The following is a 27,554-nucleotide window of genomic DNA, read 5'->3' on the forward strand; positions in this document are numbered from 1 at the left end:
GAACAAATATAAAAGAAATCTTTAAAAGTAAGAAGTTTATGCACTCCAACTAATTGCTAGCTGGTTATTTCCATTTCCATTGACATTTCTTTTCGCGTGCTAAGCAAATATAGCAAGAATTTTGAATTCCCTATAACATTTTTTTGGGGGGTTCTGCGTTGAAATTTGAATAAACTAACATCTTCATATAAGTCATATATCAATGACTTTATGATATGACGACTTTTATTATTATTGACGCGTGAACCAAATTTTTTTTTATTATTTTGGCTATGATAGATTTTCTTCCTGGAAAAATGTTATAATTTTTTAAAAATCAATTCCTATATGTATTATTTTTTATTATATTCCTATATTTAATTATAATACATTGAAGAAATCGATCGAGTGTGACATATGAGATTGTTCAAACCAGAAAATTTTGTCAAACGTTTCAACTTTAGTTTCAACTTTGTTAAGAGTTTTACTTGTCATGCTTATATTCAACATTAATTACTCCGAGAAAAAACTCTTTGGTTAAATGGAAAGCCAAAGAGTCTGAGTGGCTATATTTTTAGTTCAATGTAAAGTTGAAAGTCAAGACCAGAAGCGGCTGCAACTTTTACTACTGGCTGAGTTAGCCTGCATGTGTTCATACTTTTTTTTATATAAGAATAGAAAAGTTAAATGTATTTTTTAATTATTTTATTATTTTGAAAGTGATTTTTTATTATTAAAACAAAACTAAGGGTAAAAAGCACTTTATCCTTCAAAAAATATTACTTTAGCTAGTTGCATTTTCTAACCTTATATAGTATATTAAAGTTAATACATCTTAATTTAACATAACTTACGGCATGTTTTATTTTGCAATGCTGAGGTAGTAGACGTGCGTATATTTTTAACTTTACACAGAATAATGGTGAGTTGAAAGTGTATTTTTCAAGTTATAATTTGCCTTATGGTATTTGTCTTTTCCACTCATTTAGTAGCTATTTTTAACTGCACATGACTTTTGACTGAAAAAATATGTTTTTAAAAAAAAAAAAACCTTGGTTGCAACAAATAAGAAGAAAATGGAAGGGAAAGGACAGAGTCTCACTCATTCTTCCTTTTTGTGAATGCAAAGTGTATCCATATTTGTCTTGGATCAATTCACCCATTTTCCAACCTAATGCAAATTGTGGTATTAGCACCACAGTTGCGAACTTCAAATATATAAGATCTAAGATTGAATATAATTATTTTAAAATATTAAATATTTATTATATTTTTATATCTCTAATATAATAATTATTTTTCAAAAGATATACATTTTAAATGCTTAATAAAATTGTTAATTTATTCATAATTATTTATTTTTTCTTGCGGCTCATATGCTGTAAATTTGTCAGTGCGCTAATAGAACAGCAGAGGAAACAGCTGGACAAAATCACTGAATCATATACTGAAAGATGTGCCTTATAAACAAGATTCATTGCTCTTTTCCACTACCGTGTGCTACTGACCAAGACATTATTTGAAGAGTTCATAGACACCGTACATTTTCCTATTTGTTTGTATTTATTCATAGTAAATACCGCAAAGTGATTTGAATTTGCATAATGAATATGTAATATTATGGTTTGGATTATAAATTGCGATTAAGTTAATAGTATAGCAATAGGCGTTTTCCCAAAGTATGTGAAAAGCAAGAGTAAGATTGTCACCTTTCAATTTTGTTCTGTTTTGCTACAACTAAGGTCTTTATTTGTCTTCTAAGCATATTTTTTTAGTCAAGAATTAATCATGTGTTGATAAACTTAATTATAAAACTAGATGGGAAGCTAAAATTAAAATAAATTATGTTAAATTAGCATATATTATGCTTAATATGATAAGGTCAAAACATAATTAGAGTACTATCTAAAGGGATAACATACTTATTATCCCCAAAATTATCTTAAAAACACATTTGAAATATTATATTTTATATATAATTATACTTTTAATTCTTTTAATATAAAGAGATAAAATTGTCTCTATATTTACCATGAGTCTCATACTTGCACCTTTTTTTTTTACCTCTTCGTTTGTCAACAAAACAAGAAATTCAGGATATTGTTGACATTGTTGGGGTTTTTTTTTATCAACGATATTTGGGCTGGGCTAGCTTGTCCACTTGTATTTCCTTTGTTATTAATAAAATCAAAATTTTAAATTTAAACAATCCATTTAATTAATATATTTATATAAAAAACTCAATTTAATTTACATTATAAGTTATAAAATTATTTGTTACCTAAAATTAAATGTTTTAAAAGTTGTGATGAAAAAAGTTTGCATGAATCTGGTAATCAAAATCTAATAAGCTTAATTCCACCCTTAAAACTGACAAGTTTTTCATCACTTTAACATATAAAAGAGATTGGTAAGAAATGTATATATCATAGTGCTCTTAACAAACAACAAGTCATAAGAGATGTTAAACAAGTGGTAATCTATGTAAAAAATATAATGGTAATAACATATTGGAATTATACTTTCCCAATTTACTTAAATACTAAATAAAATTTATCTATGACAACTAAACTAAAATTAGGAAAAATTTCAACTTATTCCCTTCTATTTGAAATCACGTGCACTTCGATTTTGAAACTTAAATGTAATCTCAATCCCCAAACTCTTCGACGTGTGATTTTAGTCATTACGATTAATTTTCTATCAATTTATTACAGAATTGTTAGGATAAAATAATGTTTTTCAAGTTACCGAACTAAAGCACTCACGTGATTTTAAGTGGAAGGAAATAAGTTATATTTGCTATTTAAGAAGTTCGGTAATAAACATGTAATTTGAGTGACAACTTCTGTTGTTTAATAGAAAATTAAAAGAAAAGAAGTGAAAGTTTAAAGCTTGACAATTAGGTGAGGACTAAATTACACACCCAAACTTGGAAGAGATAAATTGAGCATTTGTGTGAATATACGGTGCTTGCGATGTAAGGGAACTGTTGGGAGTTGAACGCATATGATGCTAAGTAAGCAGCACATAATTTTGCTAAATAGTGACAAACCAGTTTGTTTAGAATTGAATTTGGTTTGGTTTTATGCCCAATCAATCCTTGCTTATTCCTAACTTAAATAGCATCAAGGCCTTCTTTACGTAACGAAAAAAGGAAAAAAGTAAAAGGAAACCCAGTTAAGACATTTTAAAGGCCTGATAAATTGTCTTAAAAATCTATTTAATAAGACAGGCCCTGGAATGGTTGCCAACTTGCCATTTGTTAAATCACAAATATCACGACTCAGATTGAAGGCTCCAGTTAACTTGTAAGAAATAAGAATTTAAGATCGCAAAATCCTTAAACCGTCTCACCTTCAAGGTACGCACGCACGTATATTATGCTAATAACATAGTTTATAACTTATATTAAACAGGACATTAAGCAACGTTCGCCAATCGTAAAACACAGATAGTACAAACTACAAAATAATGATACAACCGACATACTAGCACTTACTCATGAAAACAAAACTGGAAAACTGAAACTAACAAGACAGCGGTTTACTGAGCAATCTAAATTGAAGCGGGCAAGTAAAAGCCGTAATCACTTCAAGCTCTAATTGCTGGACTGGCGCAACTCGGGACGAACAAAGTCTGCATCTGGTGGCACAGAAATGTCGACTGTAGGTCTCAGTTCAGCGCAGACTTGAATAGCTCCATGCACTGGGTCTGACAGGAAGTTGCTAATTAGGTCCTGGTTAATAGGCGTTCCATTGTCCACTGCCACCATGGCTTGCTGAGTTAGGATGTAATCAAACCGTGGAGCCCATTTCCTCGAACCCATCCTAGCTGTGGTCGAGCAGTTATCAACCATGAAGGAAACACCGCGAGCATGCATGAAAGGATTCAAAGAATCAACAGACTCGATAACACTCTCATTAATAATTTCGGAGTAGGAGTGACCTTTCTTCCTCAGGATCTCAATCTGGAATTTTGTAATCACAAGGTAGAAAACAAGGTTAATTTTATGCTCTACTAGCCTGAAGAAAAAAAAGTTCCACCAGTCGGCCCCAAATTTGAAAAAGCAAACAATGATTTGTCAATGTGCAGGGCGGCCAATATGTGAATGAAAATGCCCAAAAGATTTGCAAGAAAAACTTCAAATACCTGGGCCATCATCAGTGCCACAAAGACACCTGCAGTAAACGGGTATAATGGACCTAGATCACCAGCTGGTCTAGTAGATCGAACACGCTCACCAACCTTCCACATTCGGGTCTGATCAATTTTACCCATTGGGAAAGCAGGTAAACCCTCTTTCTCCTGTAAAGCACACGTATAATTTAATGTCTGTTGCACAAAAGCTGACTACTTTAAATGGAAAATAATTATGCCCCTACATAAAAGCGACGACCAGCAAGAACAACACTGCGAATCTCACTACCACTGGCCACATCCTCGTAGCACTCATACAAAATGTCCATGCAAGGATAATAAGAGGCACTATAGGCTTTTTCAAATTCCTTTTTCCCGTCTTCATTTAAAGCATTGTATACAGCTAGCATGCCCTATCCAAACCAACAAATACGAGAGGTTAGCAAAACTTACAAAATATCCATCCCCACACCAGCCTTTTCTCTGGGGTTTGGGGGTAAAATAAATTAATGATACAGGAGAATGAAAATACAACCTTAGTTGAGATGGTTTTAGATATAATCCCTGTTACACACTCAACAGTGTTCTTATATGCCAGATCTTCGCTCATTCCATTTTCAGTGTATCTTCTAAATAAGGACTCCACAAGTCCATGAACAGCACCAAGTAAAATGCCTATAAACCACAAAAAGCAGTAGTTATGAAGCAAGTCTTCAAAGGAAAATAAACAAAACATTGCTGAACGTTCCCACCTCTCTCCCCAAAGATATCACTCCTGTATTCCTGCTCTAATGTAGTGGCAAAGGTGAATGGAGAACCAAGGGCAACAGACCATCCCAAAGCAACATCAGTAGCCCTGCCATCCACATCCTGCAAGCACAAATAGTCACCCCCAAGTAAAATAAATAAATCAGTCAACATAGGAGCAGGAGATCCACAATGACGTCATGATGATTGGAGAGAGGCATAGCAAATAATAAATCACCTGGTGGACTGCAAAACTAGAATTAATTCCAGCACCATTTATCTCTTTGCCTTGGACATAGAGCCTCCTCACAGATGGACCCATCCCCTTTGGGCACACAGCAATTACACTAATGTTCTTTGGAAAATCAAGTCCCATTGACTGTAAATGCCCAAGAAGAAACCCATGGGACAGCCCAAGTATGCTGTTTGGCTTCATATGAGAAAATACCTTTTCATAATTATCGGCCTGCATGATAAATAAATAAAAATTAAAACTTCATTGATTTGGGGGGCAAAATAAGACACAAAATATGAAAAACTGAAAAATCACTGGCAACAAGATTGTCCACTTGTATTGACAGAACGGAGATTCAAATTATACTTGTCCTAGGCAGGCATATGTTAGAAGTTAGAACATTGCTCAAAATTGCATTACAATACCAACACATCTTTCAACCTGGCATGGCTTCAGAAAACAAATATTATGACATTGGTAGAGAACTTGTTGAGATTTGAGAGACCTCTTAAGCTGGCACTCGCTATAGCCTATAAGTATATCAGATTCTCAGAATAGATGGTTCACAGAGAAAATGCTATATATAGTTTATTTTCATTCATTTTTTCATGCTTGTTAATTATACATGAGGACAAATCATAAAATTAAACTAAAGGGTTCCGTAAGATTTGTATTTTAAAAGAATATAAATGGGCAAATGAAAAAGAATCATGTGATGGTGATAGAAGCTGCTGGTAGCATGCTGTAAACTGATCGTGACCAGGTAAACAGCAGAAATAGATAATACAGTTGTGGTGTTAAAATAATAGTGGATTGGGGAGTTGGCAATGGCATTCCAGAACAGTTATGGCCAAGTTGACGATAACACCTAAACACTCAGTCCCAAAATGAGACACATTTGATTTCTGAACACAACAATTTTCCAACGAACATATCAGACAACAATTATTAAATAGAGAAAATATGTAATTGTATCGTGCACAAGTACAATATTAATCATAAAATAGCACGCATACCAAACCATCAAAGAATTGTTAATCCAATATCTTATTGTTTTCATCACACCGTGTAGGATAACATTGTAGATTAATAATCAGGAAGTTTTATCAACATAAAAAACAGCTAGTCATGAATCAGAATATAAATACAGAGCAATATAAGAAAAAAACAAATTAACCATTTCTGGACCATTTAGTTGAACTAATTAACCTGTGCAGCATCAGAAATTAACAGCAACACAAGATCACTGCCAGATACAGTTTCCCATATGTCACCAAGAGTCCCATTCTCCTCAGAGAACCCAGCTGCACGAGCTTCAGCAAAGGAACGAGAACCTTTCCTGAGTCCAATCTGTGTTTGTAAACAACCATTTTAACAGCAACTCACAAATCAACAACCACAGCACACGTTCAGTTACTATAAATAAAACATAACCACCAACAAATCAAAACCAGTATCAACCTTAACCACAATATCAGACTTCGCTTCAGCAAGTGAGTCCCGTAGATTCTGAGCCTGAGCAGGTCCCTGTTAAACACAGTGGCAAGTTAACGATCATATCAACAACGTCATCATCAAAACAAAACAACTGCTAAGCCATAACATTTCAAGCTTAACTTAAATGCGATTTTATTGTAACTTTAAAAGAATTTGTAGCAATCATTCACTATGAGATAGACTAATCAATCACCTGTGATCCCCAACCGATAACACCAATCTGCTTGATCCCCTTGAAAGCATCTGGCAACAAATGGAACAAATCCCTGCCTCCTCTTACGATATACTGCAATAAGTATAAACAATAGAAAAAACAAGTTTAACGGTCACGAATTTAGAAATGCGAGAAAGCTGAGAGAGAAAGAAAAAAAAAAGTATTCGAAGAAAAAACCTCGTCGTGTCCAGCGAGGCTAATCTTCTCCTTCTTGAAGACGGAGGTGTCGAAATCGAGCGAAACAGGGGCTTTGACAGCCGGTGCTGACACCATGCGAGCGGCGAGAGCAGAGCCGCCGCCGGCGCGGCGAAGACGTAGGGCTTTGAAGCCGAGCCTGGGAGAGGAAAATTGCAGTGCGATGTTGGTGGTGGAGAAGGTTGTGGTGGCGGCTGGTTGGGCTAGGGTTTTGTAAGCGGAGGAGATGGCCGAAGAGAACGACGTCGCAGCCGCCATTATCGGAGGAAGAAGCAGGAACGAGTAGCTGTTGAAGTAGTAAGAGAAAGGGTCACGTGTAGGCTGTGGTTCAGCATTTTATAGTGTGAGCATCTTGCACTGTGCTAACATGCGCTGCAGAGTTGGCAAGAAATGCCTCGTGTCACGTTCGTGTGTTTGATTTTTATTTTGAAAATTATTTTAAATTTTTAAAAATAAAATATTTTAATTTTAAAAATTAAAAACTGTTTTTATAATAAAAATTAAATATATTCTAAATTTTTTAGTTTCATTTTTACTTAAATATTAATAAATTTGTTTAATAAAATAAAAAAGTAAATAACAGTTAGATTATACGTTTAATAATTTAGTTAAAAATATAAATATTTTTAATTATTAAAATATTAAAAAAATGGTACTCTTAATTCAGAAAAAGTATACAACATTTTTTTTTTAATTTTAGGAGTATTATAACAAATATTTAAACAAAATTGTAATTTTAGAATGCACTTAAATAAAAATATAGATATAAAAAATATTTGTTGCATAATTCTCTTAACAAGAAAGAGTACAAAAGGAATAATAAGAGCTAAATAAGTATCATAGAAGAAAGACGAAAGTTTATAAAGGATAAAGGGCTAGGTGAAGGAGTAGTCATTCAATATAAGAAAATAAAAAAGGAAGAAAAAATGAGTTCAATATAAGAGTATAAGAGAAAGAGAAGAGGGGGTGAAGTAAGAAGGAAAGGAGGAAGAAGAGAAAAAAAAGTAGGGGATATAAACCTAGGTTGACATAGGTAAATGTAAAGATTTTGTTTAATCAAATTTCACATAAATTTTTGTTGTTATACATTAAAGGGTTATCTAAGAAAGAAAAAAAAAAGAATGAAATCAAGTAATTTCTACTTAGAATAGTGTCATAAAAAATTATTCTTCTTTTTTATATTTTTTTTCTCTCAAATAGCATGCAACTAATTATGTTTACCAAATCTAAAAACTTAAATAATATACTCTCTTTATATTTTTATACTTTGAATTATGATCTTTGTAAATATCATATATTCATTCAAATTTTCTTATAAATGAACAACTTGACTAAATTGGAATATGAATAATGACTAAAAAGATGTGATAGAACGTTAAAAAATATAAAAATTTTATTATACGTATTTTTTGCTTAAATTATATCATATTTGTTTAAGCTAAATTTATATAATAATTAACATGCAAATGTCATCAATATTCACTGAAGTTATTATTTGTAGCTCAAGCCAAGTTAATTTTACTTTAATCATAATTATTTGACTTGAGTAAAAATATTATCATTTAAGCAAAATAATTTGAATGGGCCATTTTTTTCCTATAACTTTTGCTTAAGATAGAGAAAATTGGCTTAAGCATAAATTATAAAAATTATGCTATATAGAAGTGACCACTATGGAGGAGAAAAATAGAGAAGATATAAAAGAATATTAAATAATTTATCAACATGAAAATTCATTTTCATGATAAATTAATACTGAGAAAATAAATGTGAAAATTTTAATTTTAAAAATAATTAAATTTATACATAAAGAACTTTAAAATTTTAAAATAACATTCAACATTTTATTAATTTAAATAGTTAATTTTTATTATAAATTAAAATTGTATTAATACACGTGAATGTATACTTTTTAAAAATTACTAGCTAAATTTATTTTATACATAAGCAATATAACCAGTAAAAGATAATAGATTTTAAAAATATAAAATAATAAATTTTAAAGATAAAAAATAATTTTACAAATTTGTATAGAAGATTAAATTATAAATATATAAAAATAATACTACTAAATTATGTGTCAAATTTTTGAATAGTTGATGTTTTTAAAACACATCTAACAGTTTAAAAAATTCACTTACTCGTACACCACTTATTTTATTAACTCTGATTTGAGTTTTTTTATTATATTTTATAAAATTAAAATAACAACACTTATTTTGTTTATTTTTATTTAATAACATTTTAAAAATAATAAAAAGTGTTGTTATTTTTGTTTTTTATTTAAGTGTCATAATTTTAAGAAATTAAATTTATTTCGTTTTTCTAACTTGCCACATTAACTACTCTAGTTTTAATTCCATATTTGTATATTTTTAAGTCAGAAACCGAAGATGGATTTGTAAAAAAACTGAATTTGATAAAAGAAATTATTCATAACACCTCTTGTTTGCAAGGGGTAGGTGAGTAGCACAAATAATGGATACTTTTTTTTTTTCTCGATAAAGTTTAGTAACGGTGTCGGTGTCAATATTATATTACATTATAGTTTTTTTTTGGTCAAGATTATATTATAGTTTTTTTCTTGTCAGTATTATATTATAGTTTATTGACTATAAGTTGTCGATTACAGTGATTTTTTGTCTTTCCTTGCTTATTTTAACTAGCGGCCCAGTCCACCCCACAAGGCCCACGACAAGCTTGCTGCGATTTCTGTCTTATTGAAAAACGTCACGTGGACCGAAATATTTTTAAAAAACGTGACATATTGTTGACAAAAACAAAAAGTCTCCAAGACAGGAGAGAACCCTTCTCTCTCTAAGTTTTCTATTTTGGTAGCACTGTATTAGGTAGCATTTATTTTATAACAATTTGTAAATATATATTTATTTATTTTTATTTCTTTAACTTTAACCTTTAATGCTAATTTTAAGTATTAATTTTTTTTAAAATTGTATTTAAACTCAATCTTAAAGACTAATGTTAATAAAATAAAATAATTATATTGATTAAAAATTGCATAGATTTTAGTGTGGAAACTAAAAGTCTTGCAATGAGCATTTATAATCTTAATTTTAGTAAATCATTGAGCCAGTCTTTAAACTTATGTTTTATTTGCAATTTAATTTCTAAATCTAATTGTTATACGAGTTTAATTTAGTTTACAGAATTCATGCTAAGTTAATTAGTTTTTATATATTCAATTAAAATATAAAAAAAAAACATACAAGCATTATAGATTTAGAAATCATCCAAATCTATACTTAAGTTTAACGCTTAATTATAAGTAAATAATAATTTCAACAAGTTACTAATTACTCTAGAAATTTAATAATAAAAATAAAAGGAATACGTGAAATTTTTAGAAAATGTACCACAAATGAGGCAGCGATAACCATCCTGCTGAAGTAAGAAAAGCTAATGAAATTCAACTAGCTGAAATAGAAGGATATTAGTTACTGTCATTATATAATGTTTAAAATGAAAATTAAATGTAATTTTTTTATATTATTTGGACTATTTAAATTATGATTAATAGAATAGAATGCAATAAAAATGTGTTTTCATTTCCAGTATCTCCATTTTTTTTTAGAGGATCGAGTTAGAATAGGATGAGGATGTGACTATTTTTTTTTCTTTTCTTTTCACTTAGCCAGTTAAACTCCTTATACTAAAATTTTCTCATTGGGCCTCTTGTGGACACATAAAAGTCAACAGATAGCTTGACCAAAAGAAAAACCCTTAATGGATAGTTCCTAAGCCCATATGGGATCGGGTTCATATTTTGTGTCTCATACAGTATGTTAGAACATTAAAAAAAAGTGCAAGTGATAAGTGTGTTATTAGCAATTTTTTTAATATAAAAGTTACTAAAATTACACTATTTTTAACATACTCTTAATTATTAATTAAAGTTATTAAATCATGAGAAAAAAATATTAAAGTAAAAATAGACTCACACAATTTTTCTTTGAATAAATTTTACTTAATAATTCTAGAAAAAATGTTAAAAAATGTATTTTATATCTTTAGAAAAAAGAGTAATTAAATTTTTATATTTGTTTTTTATTTCTTTTCATATCATTAGTCACATTTCTTTGACTTTTTCTTTCTTCTTGTTATCTTTTCAACTTTTGTAGAAGAGTAAATATTATATTAATTTATAAAATTATAAGTATTAATTACTTTAATTTACTAAATTTTTAAATTTTGAATTTATTTTTTAATTTCATAAAAAATTGTTTACTCTAATAAAGGCAGGAACCAAATAAAATTAGAAAAAAATTAAAGTAACAAATGTTTATAATTTTATAAATTAAAGTGGAACTTTATCCCATTAACTGTTCATCAATCCCTTCACTATTGTTGTAGGTGAAGGAATAGTGGTTTGAGCATCAATTAACACAGTCCTTCTACCTTTTCAGACAAACTTGAGTGGAGATTGACAATCATCTACTCTTTGCTTCTTGCGGATGATTTATATTATCCATAAACATTACATCTCTTCTGAGTTATAAGGGAATAACAGCCTCCTTTGTAGTGATTCGTCCCTTGTTTGGTTCCATGGAAGGAGAATGACTTAGCTAGTAAAATGACTGTTCTGAGACTCGGCCCAACTTAGCTCTAATCCATATTTGAGCTTTCATCCCTATTAAATAGGAACTAAAATAATCTATGCTCAGAATTCAAAAATCTTAGATAGTTATTTATTCTCTGCAGAACCTTCAACTTTCTAATTGAGTATATATATATTTCTTATAATATATTTTACTTTAATGTGTAGCTTTTGAATTATCACCTTTTTTTTTTTATCTCTATAATAATAAAAAAAAACGTATATAAATTTATTAAAATGAACATTTATCTTGGTTGAAGATGGATATATATTGTACAACTAGAACATGAAACATTTCTGGACTTGGAAGCACTGCATTGATGCAGTACAGTGTACTTATATGAGACATGGATTAAAGTAGCAGTGATCACCACTACAAATACGTTTTGAGAGCAGCTCTTCTGCGCATTACTCGCTGATCAGTTTGCCGTGTAGAAACCTGAAACGTACACGAAATGTTTCTGTGACTAAAATAAGCTAAAAACAAATACTACCGTAAATAAACGTATAAAAGTGGCGTGTATAAAGAAACCAGCAACTTTGATTTATTCTTCTTTTATCCTACAACACCAACGTGTATACCTTCTCTTTGAGTGATTGAAAGGAGTGTCTATAATTTAATCTGGATTAAGGTCAATTTTGAACAAATTAAATCACGTTTCACCATTCACAAGTTTTAGAAAACAAAATAATAAGAGGCCACTAAGATAAGATTATTATCATAAGGGATTCAAATGATTTGAAGGAGATAGAAAGTTTATATTAAATGTCATCTATTGACCAAATTAGAAAAGAAAACCAAACGAAAAAATGACTTGTTATTAAACTTTAAGAATCATGTAATCAAAATTATTACTGGCAGTATGATCATTCAGTGGCAAAATTAAATGTACGAGGCGAAATAGAGACTCAAGCCTCGTACTAAACGTGGAGAATGAACCAAGTTAATCACCATCCTTGAATTTCATGTTTACATATATTGGAAAGTTGATGAGGACCACCACAGAAAAGATTAAAATAAGTGTGACAAAGGAAATCTTCATGCCATTAAGATAAAGTGTGTGAATCTAAGTGACCATGTTCAAATAAAGCTGTGTTTTGTGTCACCGTCGATGACGTGGATAAGGGTTTACAATTCTATTGTCAAAGGAAAGTGCTTAGCAAAGGACTAATTAGCTTATTAAAAAAACTGATTAGCTGGCTCTTTATCCTAAAGGGTGCCATCAAAAATTGGCTTTTGCCTAAGTTAAAGCTTGCAATTACTCATTAAAAAATGGAAATAAAAGCCCCAACACATTCTCCCACAAATCACTGTGCATGATTCCAAAAGAAAATTCAAGCTTAGTGTGCGGTTTTGGACACGGAAGAGACGCAAACGCAAATTGCGGCAATTAAGAAAATCAATTTAGAGATAACAAGAAATTCCAATTACTGCTTATGCAGTTTCTATATTGATATGAACGCATAACCATTGAGTTAATGGCAAACAATAAATAGTATTATATGCCTCAAAGACTTCGAACTCATGACTCAATCTCATACATAAGATTCCTTTCAAAATGTGCTAAACTAAACATTTTTGTCATTATCCAGCACTAATGTATTTTTCTGAATCACCACTCGGGAGGCTTCCTTCGTTATGTGACTCTGTGTATGGACAGACATTGTTCAGTTCCAAAAAGAATGATTTGGGTGTATCATTAATTACGACAGAGTTACCCAACCAGTGAATTTTCAACACCTAGCACTCGAGAAGAAGTCTGAAATTGAAGATTCTTGGCACCCTTTTAGATTTGTGTTTATTTTGAATATATTTACCTCTTGTTAATTTACATCAATGGAGGGTAAAGTTTCTAGCGTATGTTATTGGTTTCCCTTTGATGCATCTCAAACTTGAGTTTGTGTATTTTTTTGGGTGTTTGATTTTACACTTGCCTGGAGTCTCTAACGGGATTTAAATCCTAAGATCAATTCCTAGCGAAAGAAACTTTATGGTAACTTTTGTGTTTGTATGCAATTTTTATATAAAAAATTTAAACATAAATTAATTTTTTTCAAACTAAAGTTTAATCAAAATCAACCATTCAAACACTCTAAAAATGATATGTTAATGTCCCTCTTCCATCCGTATTCATCATTTATCTTTTGACTATTTGAGATTGTGCCGTATAAAGATGAAATCGAAATTTTTGCACCATTTGGTTTTTAAAGAAAGTTAATCATGAGCATTAATATGAATATCGTAAGTCACTTATAATTTTTCACCGAGTATTTCTACTCCTCAAAGTTTTGCAAGTATCTCACCAGGAAAACCATAGTTAAATCCTTACAATGATAATAAAACTATTGAATATCATATAAAAATTATAATCCTATGATATTTTTTACGCTTCTTTTATTATTCATCCCATTCCTAATCTGAAATAAAGAGTAAACTATTCTTAACCGTTCTACCATTACCCCCCCCCCCCCAAGAGAGAAAAAGTTCATTGGCACAACCACCTTTTAAAATCTCTACTTACAATATAATATATTTACAAAAATTCATATATAAACTATGTGTAAAAATGAATAAAATATTATCAAAAGTTATGTTAATCATAGTTTGACTTATAGATAATTTTACATGTTATTTTGTTTTGAATAAAAAATAGCAGACTACTATTATGAAAGAGTAAAGCTGATTTTTTTTTTTTCAAAAAAGAATTATGGAAGTTGAACATGAACAAGGAAAATTATATTAAAACAGAATTTAATTTTTTCAAGACAAGAACTTGAATTATGAAATATACCTATTTTATTGATTTTAAAAGAAAAGGGACAAGAAGTTCTGCTCTTAAAAAGTGTGTAGTTGCAGTCCCCCACCATATAGAGCTAATCTGTAGTTGTAGCACTCTCTGGATCTCATCAAATCCCCCATCATCATCACCATACACTGACACAACACATTCCATCCACCTTTCACTGCATCTTTCACTTCCAAATACAGTCCAACCCCAACATGACAAACAACAAACCTTTCCCACTTCATCATTGAGTTTTGTCTCAAACTCAAACCAAGCTTTGCTTTGTTTTCCCTTATGGAAATTACACAACACTGTGCAGACAAAGCTAAAGCTTCACCTCCTAAGGTTGTCTTCTTGTTTCTGAAAGTACACTCTTTTTATTCTTCTGTTCCTTTGTGTCTCTTCCCTCTTGAGCCACTTTGCTATGGAAATGGAAGCTTTTGCTTTTCCAGTTAGTTCTGGTGTAATTGGAAGTGGGTATACTTCTTCTTCATCTTTGATTTTGGATAAGGAGAAGGGAGAGCTTGTAGAGGCCCCTGTCAAATTGGAACGCAAGGTCGTGTCCCCTGAGAGAAGTATTGAAGCCTTGAAGAACCATAGTGAGGCAGAAAGGAGAAGGAGGGCAAGAATTAATGCACATCTTGATACACTTCGCAGTGTCATTCCAGGTGCTAATAAGGTTTGTTCAATGTTATTCTTTTTTTTTTTTTTGGTTTATGTCAATGGCAAGTTTTGCTCATGTTGAGAACAGGTTCTGTCATCTGTGGCAGTTCCTTGGTTATCTTTTTGATTGGTTCTTGTTTGATTTTTTTTTTTTAATTATTGTTGCACATTAAAGAATACTTAAGGGAAATCTGAGTGCCATAATGTTACTATATTAACATAATGGTAGCTCGAAGGCTAAATAATGATTTATTTTATTTTATTTTGTCTACTTTGCCTTTCTCATTGTCATTGCAATGAAAGAATAGCTTTGCCTATACATGGTACATGTATATGCACTGAAGTTTTTACCTGGAACTGATACTTCTTAAACAATTAAGTTCAATGATGAAGTTCTTGATCAATGCATCTCATAATGTATTATAAGGCTTCTTGAATGCTCAAACACAGCTTGGAGATCAGGTGGTAAATGACCTTATTTTAGGATCAATACTTTGCTTTGTTTTGATTCTTTTATTTTGTTTCGATTGTTTTTTGACACAATTTTAGTTTTCTTTCCTAGAAGAAAGCATGAGCAGAACATGATATAAACAATCCAACTTTGTTGTGATCTTACTTTGAATTATGAAATTCATGTCAATACAAAATAACATTAACATGTAAAATTATTCATTCATAGCTTGAGAGTCTTAAGTTTTTCGTTGTATATTTTTTCACTCAGTTGGACAAAGCATCCTTATTGGCTGAGGTTATTAGACATTTGAAAGAGCTGAAAACGAACGCAGCAAAAGCTAGTGAAGGCTTAATGATACCAAAGGACAATGATGAAATTAGAGTTGAAGAACAAGAGGGTGGGTTGAATGGTTTCCCTTACTCAATTAGGGCATCACTATGTTGTGAATATAAACCAGGGTTGTTGTCTGATATAAGACAAGCACTTGATGCACTTCATCTTATGATAATAAGGGCAGAGATTGCAACATTGGGAGGTAGGATGAACAATGTCTTTGTGATAATTAGCTGCAAAGAACAGAAATTTGAAGATGCTGAATCCCGTCAGTTTCTGGCTGGATCTGTTCACCAAGCTCTTAGATCAGTACTAGATAGATTTTCTGTTTCACAGGACATGTTAGAATCCAGAAAGAGAAGGAGGGTTTCTATATTCAGTTCATCATCTTTAGGAGATTTCTTGTGAAAACTTTTCTTGTTAAATAGTACTTTAAATCTCCATATGCTTAGTATGATATAATGATGGGGGAGTGAGTGATATTAGCAAATAGCAATCTTTACTTGTTATGGAAACGGGAGTATATATACTCAAATGTTGTGCTTCCACTCTTCTTATCTAGATTTGTACTTTCTGAAAATGATTTATGTGAATGTGGATTGTACATGTATTGAGAGCTTTCCCAGATAGCTAGGTTGATAACTGGCAGCAGCATATTTTGACCGGAGATACAATGGTCTCTTTGTATGATATTGTACCTTGTTTTGGAGAAAAGTTTCTTCAGTTTTGAATTACAACTTGGGCTTCTAGGATTGTTAGTTTATGACAGATATATAAAGAAGGATTTTATTGGAAATTATGTTGTGATGTCGTAATAATATTATTTTTAATTGTTAATTCCTCAAAGCACTTATTAACATCTGTTACTTTTTAAAATATGATTTTGCAAACTGTTATCGTAAGGATACACATTAAAAACTATATTTTGTTTTAACAGCATATATTTCCAACAAGAGACAATCTTGTTTAAGTTAAAAAAAATTTATAATATAGTTGGATTGATTCTCTTAACGAAATTTTTTTCCTTACCTAACTCAAAAATCAACACTTTATTTAAGGAAAACTAAGCTTGCATTTAAAATCAAACCATCTTTTGCTCGTTAAAGAGAATATTAAACATTTTATTAAATATTATAATTATTTTAAAAAAGAAATCTTAAATATTTAAAAAATACTTTTTTAATATTTTAACTAGTACCCTAACAATTCTTTTAAAATTAGTTTTTGTAGTGTTTATTCATCCAAACTTGGTTAACACTCAAGTAAATACTTTTAACAAAATATATTTAGTGTTCTTTAACATACACTGAATACACATTCAAAAAATCGTTATCTAAAAAATAAATATTAAACAGTTTACATATTTTAATATAATAAATATTTTTAATAAAAAAATTTATTTTTATTTTTAACCCAATACTTACAAACACAAGTTAAAATTCAATTGTTGCATATAAACTCGAAAATTTCCAGAGCATGTTCCCCTTTATTCTCAGCATTTTGAAGTTAATAACTTAATATATTGACTATTGTATTTTTCTGCTTTTTTGTTTTCTTTTTGACTTGAAACCAAAGCAATCACTGTCCCACTGCATATCCACCAGGCCCTCTATTTCAGACCGTTCGATCCCAAACGTGAGCGAATCAGACGGTGGCATTTGCTCTGACTCAGAACCGTTTCGGTGCAGCGTCATCTCCTTCCTGAGAACGAAGCAGAGATAGACCGAACCTTCCTTTCAGACACTTTCTCTCTCTTCAGAAAGAAAACCCTAATTCTCCAAAATTTGATTCCTTTCTGACATAGTTCTTCCCCAAATTCACTCCTCCTGCAGACCCAGATCGCTTTTCTTCTGCTTCCTAATTCGCTGCCGTCGAATTTGCGATATTTTTCTGCCTCCCCATTATGGAGAAGGAAGAGAGCAAACCCGACATTCAGAAAAGTGGCGGCGAAAGCGAAGATACTGAACCAATAGAGCTCGTTCACTTTCAGGTGTCCGAGTGTTACGTCTACATAGTGAGTCTTGCAATTTTCTGTCGATGGGTTTGTCTCAAATCTGATTTTGATGGGTTGGTTTGGGCAATGGGTTGTGATTGAAAATTTGAAATGTGGGAATTCAATTTGCAATTGAATGGGGGTACATATGATCAAGTTTAATGTTAATGATAAAAAACAAGCTTTAAGGTTGTTAGAAAATTATGGTGGCATTGAATGTTGCATATAAAAACTTGAATCACTGTCAGTGATGAAATGGGACTTGAAATTTGTGAACTTCCGTTTTTTCAAGCTAATAGATTTCTACTATTTATGCAGATACCGCCAAGAAAGAGTGCAGCTTCTTATAGGTTTGTGATGAACTTCAAATTATAGATCCGTTGTGCTTATGATCTGTATAGTGCATCTTTAGGAAAATGTTAAGGTTATTAATGTACTTTACCTTGGAAAAGAAGCCGAACTATTCTGTGTCTGTGGAAGTGTGTTAGATCTGTTTAGTACATTTGTTATAATTTTAATTATTTTGTGTCTTTCATTACCTTGGTGGAACTGTGTTCTTTGTGAATAATTTGTTTTTGACTTTCGCAAGTTTAGTGACTTGAATCCTTTTATGGGCTGATGCTAAGTGTGTGATTGTCCAATAATTATATTTCTGAAGTTCATTTCAGGGCTGATGAATGGGATGTCAACAAATGGGCATGGGAAGGGATATTGAAAGTCGTTAGCAAGGGAGAAGAATGCATTATAAAACTTGAAGATAAGAGCACAGGTAAGATCACATTAAATCTTCTTTAACTAGATTATACAGTTATTTTTTTCTTTAATTTTTTTATTACTACTATGGAATATATTTAACTAGGTGAATTATATGCTCGAGCATTTTTAAGAAATGGAGAGCCGCATCCTGTGGAGCCTGTTATTGACAGCAGCAGGTGGTTTTCCATGAGTTGATAGTTTTAAGTAGTTTGTTATTATATCTTTGTGTGCTTCAGGATGCTTAACTAGTTATACGTATATTCTGCAGATACTTTGTTCTTCGCATAGAAGAGAACATAGGTGAGCCTTTATATCTACATTTTTTATTACTTCTTTTGCACTTTTAATCATCTGATCACTCGTGTGAGGGATAACAGAGTAGGATTTGTGAAGGATGGACAAAAGATAACATAACATGAGAACCTGTTTGGTTTAGTTCTTAAAATTATATTTCAGTAATCTGTAAAAATGACATGACTCTTTAACAGTTTTTTATAAATTAATTTCTTTTTTCTCATAGAACAGAATGGAATGGAAAATTTTGCTTGCTATCAAGTATATGGGAGAAACTTTTCTAGTTGCAGGCGACTTATGTTTTGTTTTCGTCAAAAGTTTGTGAAAACTTTTAGAACTCACTGGCAAGCTTAGATGATTTCGGCCCAAGTATAAATGTTGTCTTTTAGTTTTTGTGTAATTCAAGAGTTCTGTAAACAAGTGCCAGACAAGGGAAAAGAGAAAGAAATTCTTGAAGGACACATCAATGTATCATAGCCATTCTTTACTTTTAGACTGGTATAGGAAACTATAGATTTTGTCTTGAATTTATAAGCAAACATAGTGTTTGACAATCCCTTCTTTCAGAATCTTTTTGTTTTTACACAAAACTGTCTAAAAGTTCCAGTTGATGACCTCTTTGACCAAGTGGTCTCAAACTTGGCTTTTACTCTCTTCCACAGTTCCACTTTCTCTGTCGAACATTAATAATTTTTAATTTTCTATGCATCTAATCCTGTCTCCAGTTGTCATGTGGCATTAGCATTACTTCTTTTTAGCTGGAGCAAATTTACCTTTTAGTACTTTTTACCTCTTGTTATATTAAGTTGGAAAGACTCGTTTAGTTTGGATCCTATATTATCAAATACATATTTTTAATTCTTCGCTATATGTCTTATCACTTATCAACTTTGGTCTTTATTACTTGAAACCATTCAGGTGGTCGCCTTCGGCATGCTTTTATTGGCATAGGATTCCGAGAAAGAACAGAGGCTTATGACTTCCAAGCTGCTTTACATGATCATATGAAGTATCCTCCATCGAGTATATTTTAGATTTAACCATCTTTATTGTCTATCTCGCTATCTGCAAAAGTTGGTAGTCTTTTACACACACATTTTTTATTTTCATTGGCATAGAGGATGAAGATCCTTAAGCTTTTTTTTTTTAACCAATGAAAGCATGCCTTTTCTTAACTTTTTGTAAGATATCTGAACAAAAAGAAAACTGCTGAAGAAATGGAACAACATTACCAGCAAAGTTCCTCGGTTGATTACAGTCTGAAAGAAGGAGAGACTCTTGTACTGCAAATTAAGAACAACGTATGGAAATCTGCATTTTCCTGTTGTAAATGAAGTTTTTTCCCCTTTTTTGGGTATCATGATCTCTACATTATGCTATCTGTTGCCTGCAGAAAAGTGGTCACAGCATGAAGTCCAAGTTTTTTGAGCTGGGTCTGAACAATTCCCCAGAAGAAAAGAGTGGAAGAAAAGAATCTGTACCTAGCATTAAGTTACCTCCGCCTCCTCCAGCACCACTTTCACCAGTTATTGCCGCACAGAAGTCGCCAACAAACTCGCCTACAAAATTCAGCCTTGAGAAAACTTCTAAAATTGAGACTCCCAAAACAGTTAAAGAAGACCCACAACATGAGGATTCTCCTGAAGATCAAAGCACACAGGATGTACCAGATGATGATTTTGGCGATTTCCAAGCCGCTGGTTAAACTATCCATCGTCATGCAGTTTGAATCTTTGATGATTAGAAAATATGCAAAATTGTGAACTCCTTGTTCATCTGGCAGATACCAAAGGCCGCGAATTCAGCTTGGAGATTCAATTTAATTCTGTCCTTACCGAGCAGAGAAAGTAAACTCCACATAGGCAACAAAATATCATTAGGAATCAACCTTAATGCTTTGTAATCGATGGTTGTTTTATTTGCACTGCGAGCTATTATGTGAGAGTTTTTCTTCACTTTATTTCAGTTTTATGTTTTGTTTATATTTCTGAGTGTTGGGATACCTCAATAGTCATTAATACATCTTAAATCGGGTGCATAGTTTTGTTGATAACATAATTGCTGTTATGATGAATGAAGCAAATTGAGCATTTATGACCTTGTTGATTTGTTCCGTTGTATGATTGATGATCTAGAGCACTAAGATAGGGAAAACGCAACCTAGATAACAGGACAATAATGATGATATCAACAATCTGGGATAACAACCTTCAGGCAGCCTCAGTTTCCTTTTTCTTTTTATGCATAAAAGAGTGAATAATTCGTAAAACATTTGAACTCGACCAGCAAATATCAGTATTAACAAACTTGTTATGAATTTTGCATCATGTCAAATTTGAAACTGTTTGCCTCATCTTCCATTAAGAGTGTGTTTGGAAAAATTTAGGCAATTTTTTTTTTAAAGATTGTTCAATAAAACCGATTATTTTTTATTAAAACAAAGTTAAAATAAGTAGTAATTGGCATTTTTTCAAATTTTATTTAATTAGTATTTGTTTGATACTGGTTGAAAGTAATCTTTTAAAATTTTATTTTTGTTATTTTTTAGTTAATTCTCCATGATTCTATTTAATTTTTAAAATCTTAATACCTCTATGCCTTTGTCTCGTTCAAAGTAATACAAGCATTTTAACAAAATCAACAAATCCAATTTTTATAATATAAAATTGTTAAAATAATAATATAAATTTATTTATATTAAATTATTTTTATAAACAAAATTTCTAAATAAAAAAAAAATTTAATACACTAATTTTAAAGACGATAAATTATTTTAAATAATTAAAATATAAATTTTATTATTTAAAAATATACAGTAATTAGGTTTTAAAATTTGGTATAATAATTAATTATATTTTTATCTATCATTTTATATTTATCAATTATTTTTATTAAATATCTTTAATTCAATAAATTAGTTTTTTAATTTTTAGTTAACTTATTTATTAATTTTGCTAAACACACTCTTAATAGTTGATAGTTGGAGATAAATGCTCTGTATGCAAATTCTTTATAAAAAATCCAAATTATGCGAAGCAATACATTCAATCACCAACTAACATAACCTTTATAAAGGAAAAATCGGTAACAACAAAGTGTGCACATCACTGTGTAAAATGATTATCTGATAACTTTTTATAATTTGAAACTTGACACACTCTGTTGGCGAACGAATTATAAAGTAATTTGTAAAATGTTATATAAACACCCACAGGAAGAAAGAAAATTGAAAACAAGCAGTTATCAAGATCATGAAGAAGCGTCAATAAAACAAAATAATAGTACAAATGGCAACAGTGATGGCAGGTGAAAAAAATGATGGTGGGGACGATGGGGTCCACACACAGGTAAAGTGAACAACAATGATCAAAAGCTAACATAGGAATCGGAATCCACATGTCAAACGTAAGGCTCAGCAGAGCTGACTCTATATGTTCTCTCTCTCTCTCTCTCTCTCTCTCTTCATGCTACTCTTCTTACTCCTAATTTTACTTCTTTAGCCTTCTCATGATTCCTTCAGTTTGGCGTTGCTGAGGTTTCTCTTCTCTCTGTGGGTTTGCAACAAGTAAACTATGTTCTGTGTTGCTCTTCTTGTTTCTATCCTTGCCCTTTGACTTGTTAGAGCTATAATATAAATGGTTTTTGTTTTCTGGTTGCAAGTTTGATTTTTGTCTACATCTTTGGCTACATGTTGTTATTGGGGTATACTCTACTTTTTGTTTTTAGAGGAGGGTCGATTTTATTTTAGCCGTTCCTTTTGCAAATTTATACTATTTCCTTGTTTATTTTGTATATGGTAATTTTGATCTAGTAAACTTGGAATTCGCATACTGTTCTTTTGTGTTTTCTCTCTGCCTTTTCTTTCTTGAAGAGAAAGGCCGTTTAGGACGAAATAGCTCAAGGTAAAGGACTGTTGATTGTATGCAGTGAGTTCCTTAAAGGGAGTAATATGTTTTAGAAGATAAAATATGGACTAGTGTCATCAGTTTTATAGGTAGGTTTTAGGACTGTGAAAGATGGTTGAATTTGGCGTTATTATGTAAGAACCAGTTTAATTGATTGTTCAATATAAATGTGTTTTAGGATGGACTTTATCTGCAATTCATTTTATTTCTGTAATATCATCCTCTGATCCACGTACTTTTAGTTCTAGGCATATAGAAATTATCACCATCAATTGAGACTCTTTGTTTTTAAATTTTTTTTATTTTTTATTTTTGGTGATTTTTGGCCAGATAATCAAGTAGAATTTCAAGTTCAAAGTTTTATCTGTACTCATATCAGACATACAGGGACAGCTCTAATTACTCTTCCAGCAAGTGTCTTGTGATGGCTATGGATGTAAAAGGCATAACTTGGGTTGGAAACATATATCAGAAGTTTGAGAATATGTGTCTGGAGGTGGAAGATGCGATGTTCGAGGTAGGTCTTTGTTATCATTCATCCTTAACCCATACTACGTTTTTTTGTAGTTTCCATTGGGGAAAGATAACCAAATTACCCAACTTGACATGCCAATAACTTCAATAAATGTCACTGAAAACCTAAGATTATAATTATAATTCTTCAACTACTATTAGAAGGGTATAGCTCTTCATCTTTCGCTTATATGTCCCAAGCGTGCTACGTATAATTCTTGTTAGTATTGTTGCCACATATTACACTGAGAGTTGAATCATGAAAGCAACAAATCTCTTGTATTTATCTTGGTATTTACAGTGGTAATCTTTGATACTCTTTCTAAATTATTTATATGGTCTCTATTGAGTAACAGTAGCCTAGTTTAACTGTTGTTTTTGGGACCAATAGTACCTTGCTTCCAATTGATTTACATTAACAGTCAACTATAATACTTTATTTTTTTGGGGATAGGAAACTGTTAAGTACGTAGAGAATCAGATGCTGACTGTCGGGGAAAGTGTTAAAAAGATCTATTCAGATGTCATGCAAGATTTACTTCCTCCATCTATATACAATTTGGATGAAACACCAGCCTTTGAATTGCCTATTGACCAATATACTGATGCTGGATTCTCTAAGAAGTCATTTCAAGGTTCCAAGAAAATAACTGTAAAGGCTGATACCAACCAAACAACTGAGGATTCAAGGATCAATCGTGATGTTTATGATGATGTAATCCATACTGAATCATGTGATACTGATACTTTATTCATGTCAGCTTCTTGTAATGCTGACAAAGGGAATAGTTTAATTTCACATGCCAGACAATATGTTGGGAGCTCAGATGTTGAATCAAACCTTGCTAGTTATGAAAATCAACACAACAAAAATATGTCTACATCCAAGGCAGTCAGTGAAATCACTTTATCAAAAACAGATACATGCAGTACATTACAAGCGTGTGAGCTCTCCAATGTAAATCAACACCATGTGGCTACTGTTTCAAAGCCTGCTTCTGCTGAAGAACCAGCCATTGCCTCTGTAGCAGACCGTTGCAATGAAATTGAAAATGCCGATACCAAAGAAATCCCCCGTGTTCTGATATTGGTTAAATCAGCTGAAGGGAAAGAGATGAATACAAGTTCAAATTCCAGTGTCCTTTTTGGAGATCCAAATGGTAAGTACTTGAGTGTCTCTTGGATGTAGTTTCATTTTTTCTGCATTGTTTCTGTTGGTAATTTTACTTCTGATGGGAGGTGTAACAAGTATATTATTTTTCTGGTAGAGGTCACCATGGTCGGAACAATGCAGCCTGACGATTGTTCTTATAACACAAGCATTGTGTCTCATCCAGGTATTAATTCAGATCATTCTGAAGTACTTACTGAATTAAGTTTTCGATTCAAATCAATATGAAATAGTTCCCTGGTTTAGGTATTACTACATATCATCTAGAAGTACTCACTGAATTTAGCATATAAGTATGCACATCCATTTGGTTGAATTTGAATCTCTGTGCTGGCTGCTTTGGTCTCATTTTACAAGAAGGTGCATCAAAACAATTAGTTGAGGCATCCACATTTGGTTGCATTTGACAGGTCAGAACAAATTTGAGAGAGGGGTTGTGTGATGAAGTTCTTCTGTACTAAGTGGCATCTGTTCTTTCGCTAAACAATTCAACTGCTTTTATAGAATATATCGACAACATACCTGAAAAATGGTTCTTACACATAACTATGACCATTTTTACTCAATTGGAATATTTTGTGCTTTGCAAACTCTTCATTCGTGTATCTACTACATTCAGTAACTCTGAAGCCTACTTGGAGTAGATCTTTTTTCTTCCAAGTATTAGACATAAGAAAAGGTCTTTGGGTAGCCCCTTTGTCAACGTGCTCAGGGTTCAGGCACGTATGAATAGATAGTGTGCAGTAATTCAGTTTCATATTGTTTTTAGCTAGTAGTAACTTACACTTCTAATTATTTAAGAAATTACAGGAACCCGGAGTTTGGATGTTCCAAAGATTGATACAGTTATAGAGCATGACCATAAAGCCATACAACAAGATGAAGAGCTGAAGCTCGAGGAAACATGTGTTATGGTGACTAGAGATGAACTTCAATCTGTTCCCACTGCAGGGGGTAATCTAATAAATAGCAAGGTACACATAATCCTTCTCCCTCCCACCCTTTTTTGGTGCATATTAAGCTCTATAACTTGTTTTTCCATGTTTGAAGAACAAGAGGCGGCAATCCTTTTCTTTATCCAAGAAGTCTGCAAGGAAGCAAGAGTATGAGGAGCTTGCAATATGGCATGAGAACAATGAAAAAGAAAAGGGTGATAGCGTGGAGAATTTTTGTCCAACTTTACCGGAAGATCAAAAGAAGTTACTGCTTCTTGATATTTCTGAACCTGAGTGGGAGCTTCTCTAAATAGTAAATACTGGCATGACTAAGTTGTGTGGATACACAACCCTTCAGATTTTACATCCACTTATTAGTCCTTATGGAGATTGAGGTGCCCTATTGCAACAAAGATTCAATGTCCCACAATATCTATTATGTTACTACGTCTGTTTTTACTATCTCTAAAATTCCCTTTCCCATCCTCTCTTCATCTTACCTTAAAAACAGATAAAAACAAAAAAAGAAGGCTTTGTTGACCATTCAATTGAGAAACCCCAAATAGAGTGGTTAAAGTAGCTTGGATCTAATATATATGGAGTACTGAATGCAGCACATTTTCTCCGTTGACAATGTCCTTTCTGATTGACTTCCAAGTTTAGATACAGTATATATATAGAGAGGGGATTTAAAATGCTTTGTCATGAATGATAAATATCTTCTGTTGGTTTTTTCTTTGCACTTTTTCACGAGAAATAATTTAGAATTACGCATGTGTACTCTATAAGGTACAAGAGTCGTTGTTCTCGATTCTCCATTCTCCATTCGCCAGATTTAGTTCTCGTAGTTTCATACTTTGTTTGCGGCCTCCAAACCAACTCGTTGCTCTGTTCTCCTGTTCTTGTCACTCCGTTTTGCGTTGAGGGTCTTCACCTGACCACTGTTACGATGTTTCTTCATCTAATCACAAATTTTCGACAAATCAGCACCAGTTATGGTTACAAAATTGAATTTTTTTTTCATTGGGAGATTGAAAGAAGTGCAATGTTTGGGATAACACGGTGGGAACAAAGATTGTAAGAAGTGCAAGAAATTAGACATGGTTGCTTATATGTCCAATAGGAAAGAGAGATTTGAAGAAATAATTTTTAGACCCTCATAAACAAAGTTTTGAAATTATAATTCCAGAAATAAATTGGAAGAGCGATGATATTTCTAGAATTTTTATCTCTGGAATAGAAAGAGATGCTAGGAAAAAAAGATGAAATTACATAAACAAAATGTATTCAATTTAAATATGATAAAAGGGTATTTTGAAAAGAAAATTTACAAGAAATAAAATATGAAAAGTAAAAGTGAAGGTGCAAAAAGTAATGGCCCATGTTTTATAGATATACAAGTATAGATATCTAATGGGCCTGCGTTGTGAAGTCCAAAATCGGGCCCATTTCTGTTGTAGTCTTGTATACACCGCCCAAGGTCTAAACTCTAACGGGCTTCAAGCCTTCAAGAAAGCTTTTAATATGAAACATAACCAAAAACATTTGAAACCTTTCATAATAAATTTGCCAAGTTGACAAAAATTTTGCTTGTGACAAAAAGAAAAACAAATTTGCAACTCGCAAACTATTAGCAAAAGGTTTTTTCAGGGATTCAAACGTTGACAACTGACCAGAAAAAAAAAAAATGTTGATAAAAATATAAAGAGCAGTGATTTAAAGGTGACAAAATAGGTTAATCTTAAATTGATCTGATTAACTTCACTGAAGCATAAAATTGAAGTTTAAATTATTTTTTTGACTTTTGTATTCTATTCATCTAAATTTTTCTTTAATTAAATTTGAGCTCAGTTTGAACTTTAGAGATAACAATGAGGATAACTGGAAGGTAACGCAGCCCTCCTAATATTTTAATGTTGTTGGTTTATGCCCATTTTTGTGATCAAGATAACGATGCTTCAAATAGGGCTGTTCCCATTCTAGTTTACTTATTCACATTTCTCTCTCTATTTTTTTCCCCCAATTTTTTAATTAAAAAATCTATAATCTTAAAAAAAATTAAAACCATTTTTAGTTTTATGCTCACGATTCATTAATTTTCTTTTAAAAAAATCATTCAATTAATATGT

The 27,554-nt window shown here is 31.7% G+C and overlaps 4 protein-coding genes across 10 annotated transcripts; 3 read left to right on the top strand and 1 right to left on the bottom strand.

The window, feature by feature from the left end:
- Positions 1–3,280: 3,280 nt before the first annotated feature.
- On the bottom strand, positions 3,281–7,336 carry LOC113854483 (ketol-acid reductoisomerase, chloroplastic). The gene is made up of 10 exons (XM_027485490.1): positions 6,990–7,336; positions 6,792–6,884; positions 6,563–6,628; positions 6,311–6,451; positions 5,105–5,332; positions 4,872–4,989; positions 4,655–4,794; positions 4,365–4,532; positions 4,132–4,287; positions 3,281–3,949 (listed from the first exon to the last, which is right to left on the bottom strand). The coding sequence occupies exons 1-10, from the start codon at positions 7,263–7,265 to the stop codon at positions 3,581–3,583; spliced, it is 1,755 nt and encodes a 584-aa protein (XP_027341291.1). The 5' UTR covers positions 7,266–7,336; the 3' UTR covers positions 3,281–3,580.
- A 7,334-nt stretch (positions 7,337–14,670) lies between these two features.
- On the top strand, positions 14,671–16,368 carry LOC113856352 (transcription factor bHLH30-like). The gene is made up of 2 exons (XM_027488137.1): positions 14,671–15,087; positions 15,793–16,368. Exons 1-2 carry the CDS (start codon positions 14,833–14,835, stop codon positions 16,264–16,266), a joined length of 729 nt encoding a protein of 242 aa, XP_027343938.1. The 5' UTR covers positions 14,671–14,832; the 3' UTR covers positions 16,267–16,368.
- A 1,074-nt stretch (positions 16,369–17,442) lies between these two features.
- LOC113855159 (uncharacterized protein At1g03900) lies at positions 17,443–20,992 on the top strand. 2 transcript variants are annotated; one of them, XM_027486666.1, is made up of 9 exons: positions 17,443–17,593; positions 17,691–17,872; positions 18,170–18,201; positions 18,520–18,620; positions 18,711–18,783; positions 18,876–18,907; positions 19,820–19,910; positions 20,088–20,202; positions 20,295–20,992. In XM_027486666.1, exons 2-9 carry the CDS (start codon positions 17,762–17,764, stop codon positions 20,604–20,606), a joined length of 867 nt encoding a protein of 288 aa, XP_027342467.1. In that variant the 5' UTR covers positions 17,443–17,593; positions 17,691–17,761; the 3' UTR covers positions 20,607–20,992. The 2 variants fall into 2 exon arrangements, with proteins under 2 accessions (XP_027342467.1, XP_027342466.1); XM_027486665.1 differs by having other exon boundaries at positions 17,444–17,872.
- Positions 20,993–22,295: 1,303 nt separating this feature from the next.
- On the top strand, positions 22,296–26,207 carry LOC113855025. Of its 6 annotated transcripts, none has more exons than XM_027486450.1 (6): positions 22,296–22,466; positions 23,137–23,323; positions 23,774–24,479; positions 24,588–24,656; positions 25,301–25,464; positions 25,541–26,207. In XM_027486450.1, the coding sequence occupies exons 2-6, from the start codon at positions 23,231–23,233 to the stop codon at positions 25,733–25,735; spliced, it is 1,227 nt and encodes a 408-aa protein (XP_027342251.1). In that variant the 5' UTR covers positions 22,296–22,466; positions 23,137–23,230; the 3' UTR covers positions 25,736–26,207. The 6 variants fall into 6 exon arrangements, with proteins under 6 accessions (XP_027342251.1, XP_027342253.1, XP_027342252.1 ...); XM_027486452.1 differs by having other exon boundaries at positions 23,200–23,323; XM_027486449.1 differs by lacking the exon at positions 22,296–22,466 and adding an exon at positions 22,484–22,603.
- Positions 26,208–27,554: the final 1,347 nt, after the last annotated feature.

This window comes from Abrus precatorius, unplaced genomic scaffold (assembly GCF_003935025.1).
Source record: "Abrus precatorius isolate BTA unplaced genomic scaffold, Abrus_2018 Scaffold11, whole genome shotgun sequence".
Taxonomy (NCBI): domain Eukaryota; kingdom Viridiplantae; phylum Streptophyta; class Magnoliopsida; order Fabales; family Fabaceae; genus Abrus; species Abrus precatorius.

Coding starts and splice junctions, on each gene's coding strand:
- LOC113854483 (XM_027485490.1), bottom strand. CDS start 7,265: ATGGCGGCTGCGACGTCGTTCTCTTCGGCCATCTCCTCCGCTTACAAA. Junction 4,533..4,654: donor CTAAAACCATCTCAACTAAG/GTTGTATTTTCA, acceptor TGGTTTGGATAG/GGCATGCTAGCTGTATACAA. Junction 3,950..4,131: donor TGGCACTGATGATGGCCCAG/GTATTTGAAGTT, acceptor ACAAAATTCCAG/ATTGAGATCCTGAGGAAGAA.
- LOC113856352 (XM_027488137.1), top strand. CDS start 14,833: ATGGAAATGGAAGCTTTTGCTTTTCCAGTTAGTTCTGGTGTAATTGGA. Junction 15,088..15,792: donor TCATTCCAGGTGCTAATAAG/GTTTGTTCAATG, acceptor TTTTTCACTCAG/TTGGACAAAGCATCCTTATT.
- LOC113855159 (XM_027486666.1), top strand. CDS start 17,762: ATGGAGAAGGAAGAGAGCAAACCCGACATTCAGAAAAGTGGCGGCGAA. Junction 18,202..18,519: donor AAGAGTGCAGCTTCTTATAG/GTTTGTGATGAA, acceptor AGTTCATTTCAG/GGCTGATGAATGGGATGTCA. Junction 19,911..20,087: donor GCTTTACATGATCATATGAA/GTATCCTCCATC, acceptor ACTTTTTGTAAG/ATATCTGAACAAAAAGAAAA.
- LOC113855025 (XM_027486450.1), top strand. CDS start 23,231: ATGGCTATGGATGTAAAAGGCATAACTTGGGTTGGAAACATATATCAG. Junction 24,657..25,300: donor AAGCATTGTGTCTCATCCAG/GTATTAATTCAG, acceptor AAGAAATTACAG/GAACCCGGAGTTTGGATGTT. Junction 25,465..25,540: donor GTAATCTAATAAATAGCAAG/GTACACATAATC, acceptor CCATGTTTGAAG/AACAAGAGGCGGCAATCCTT.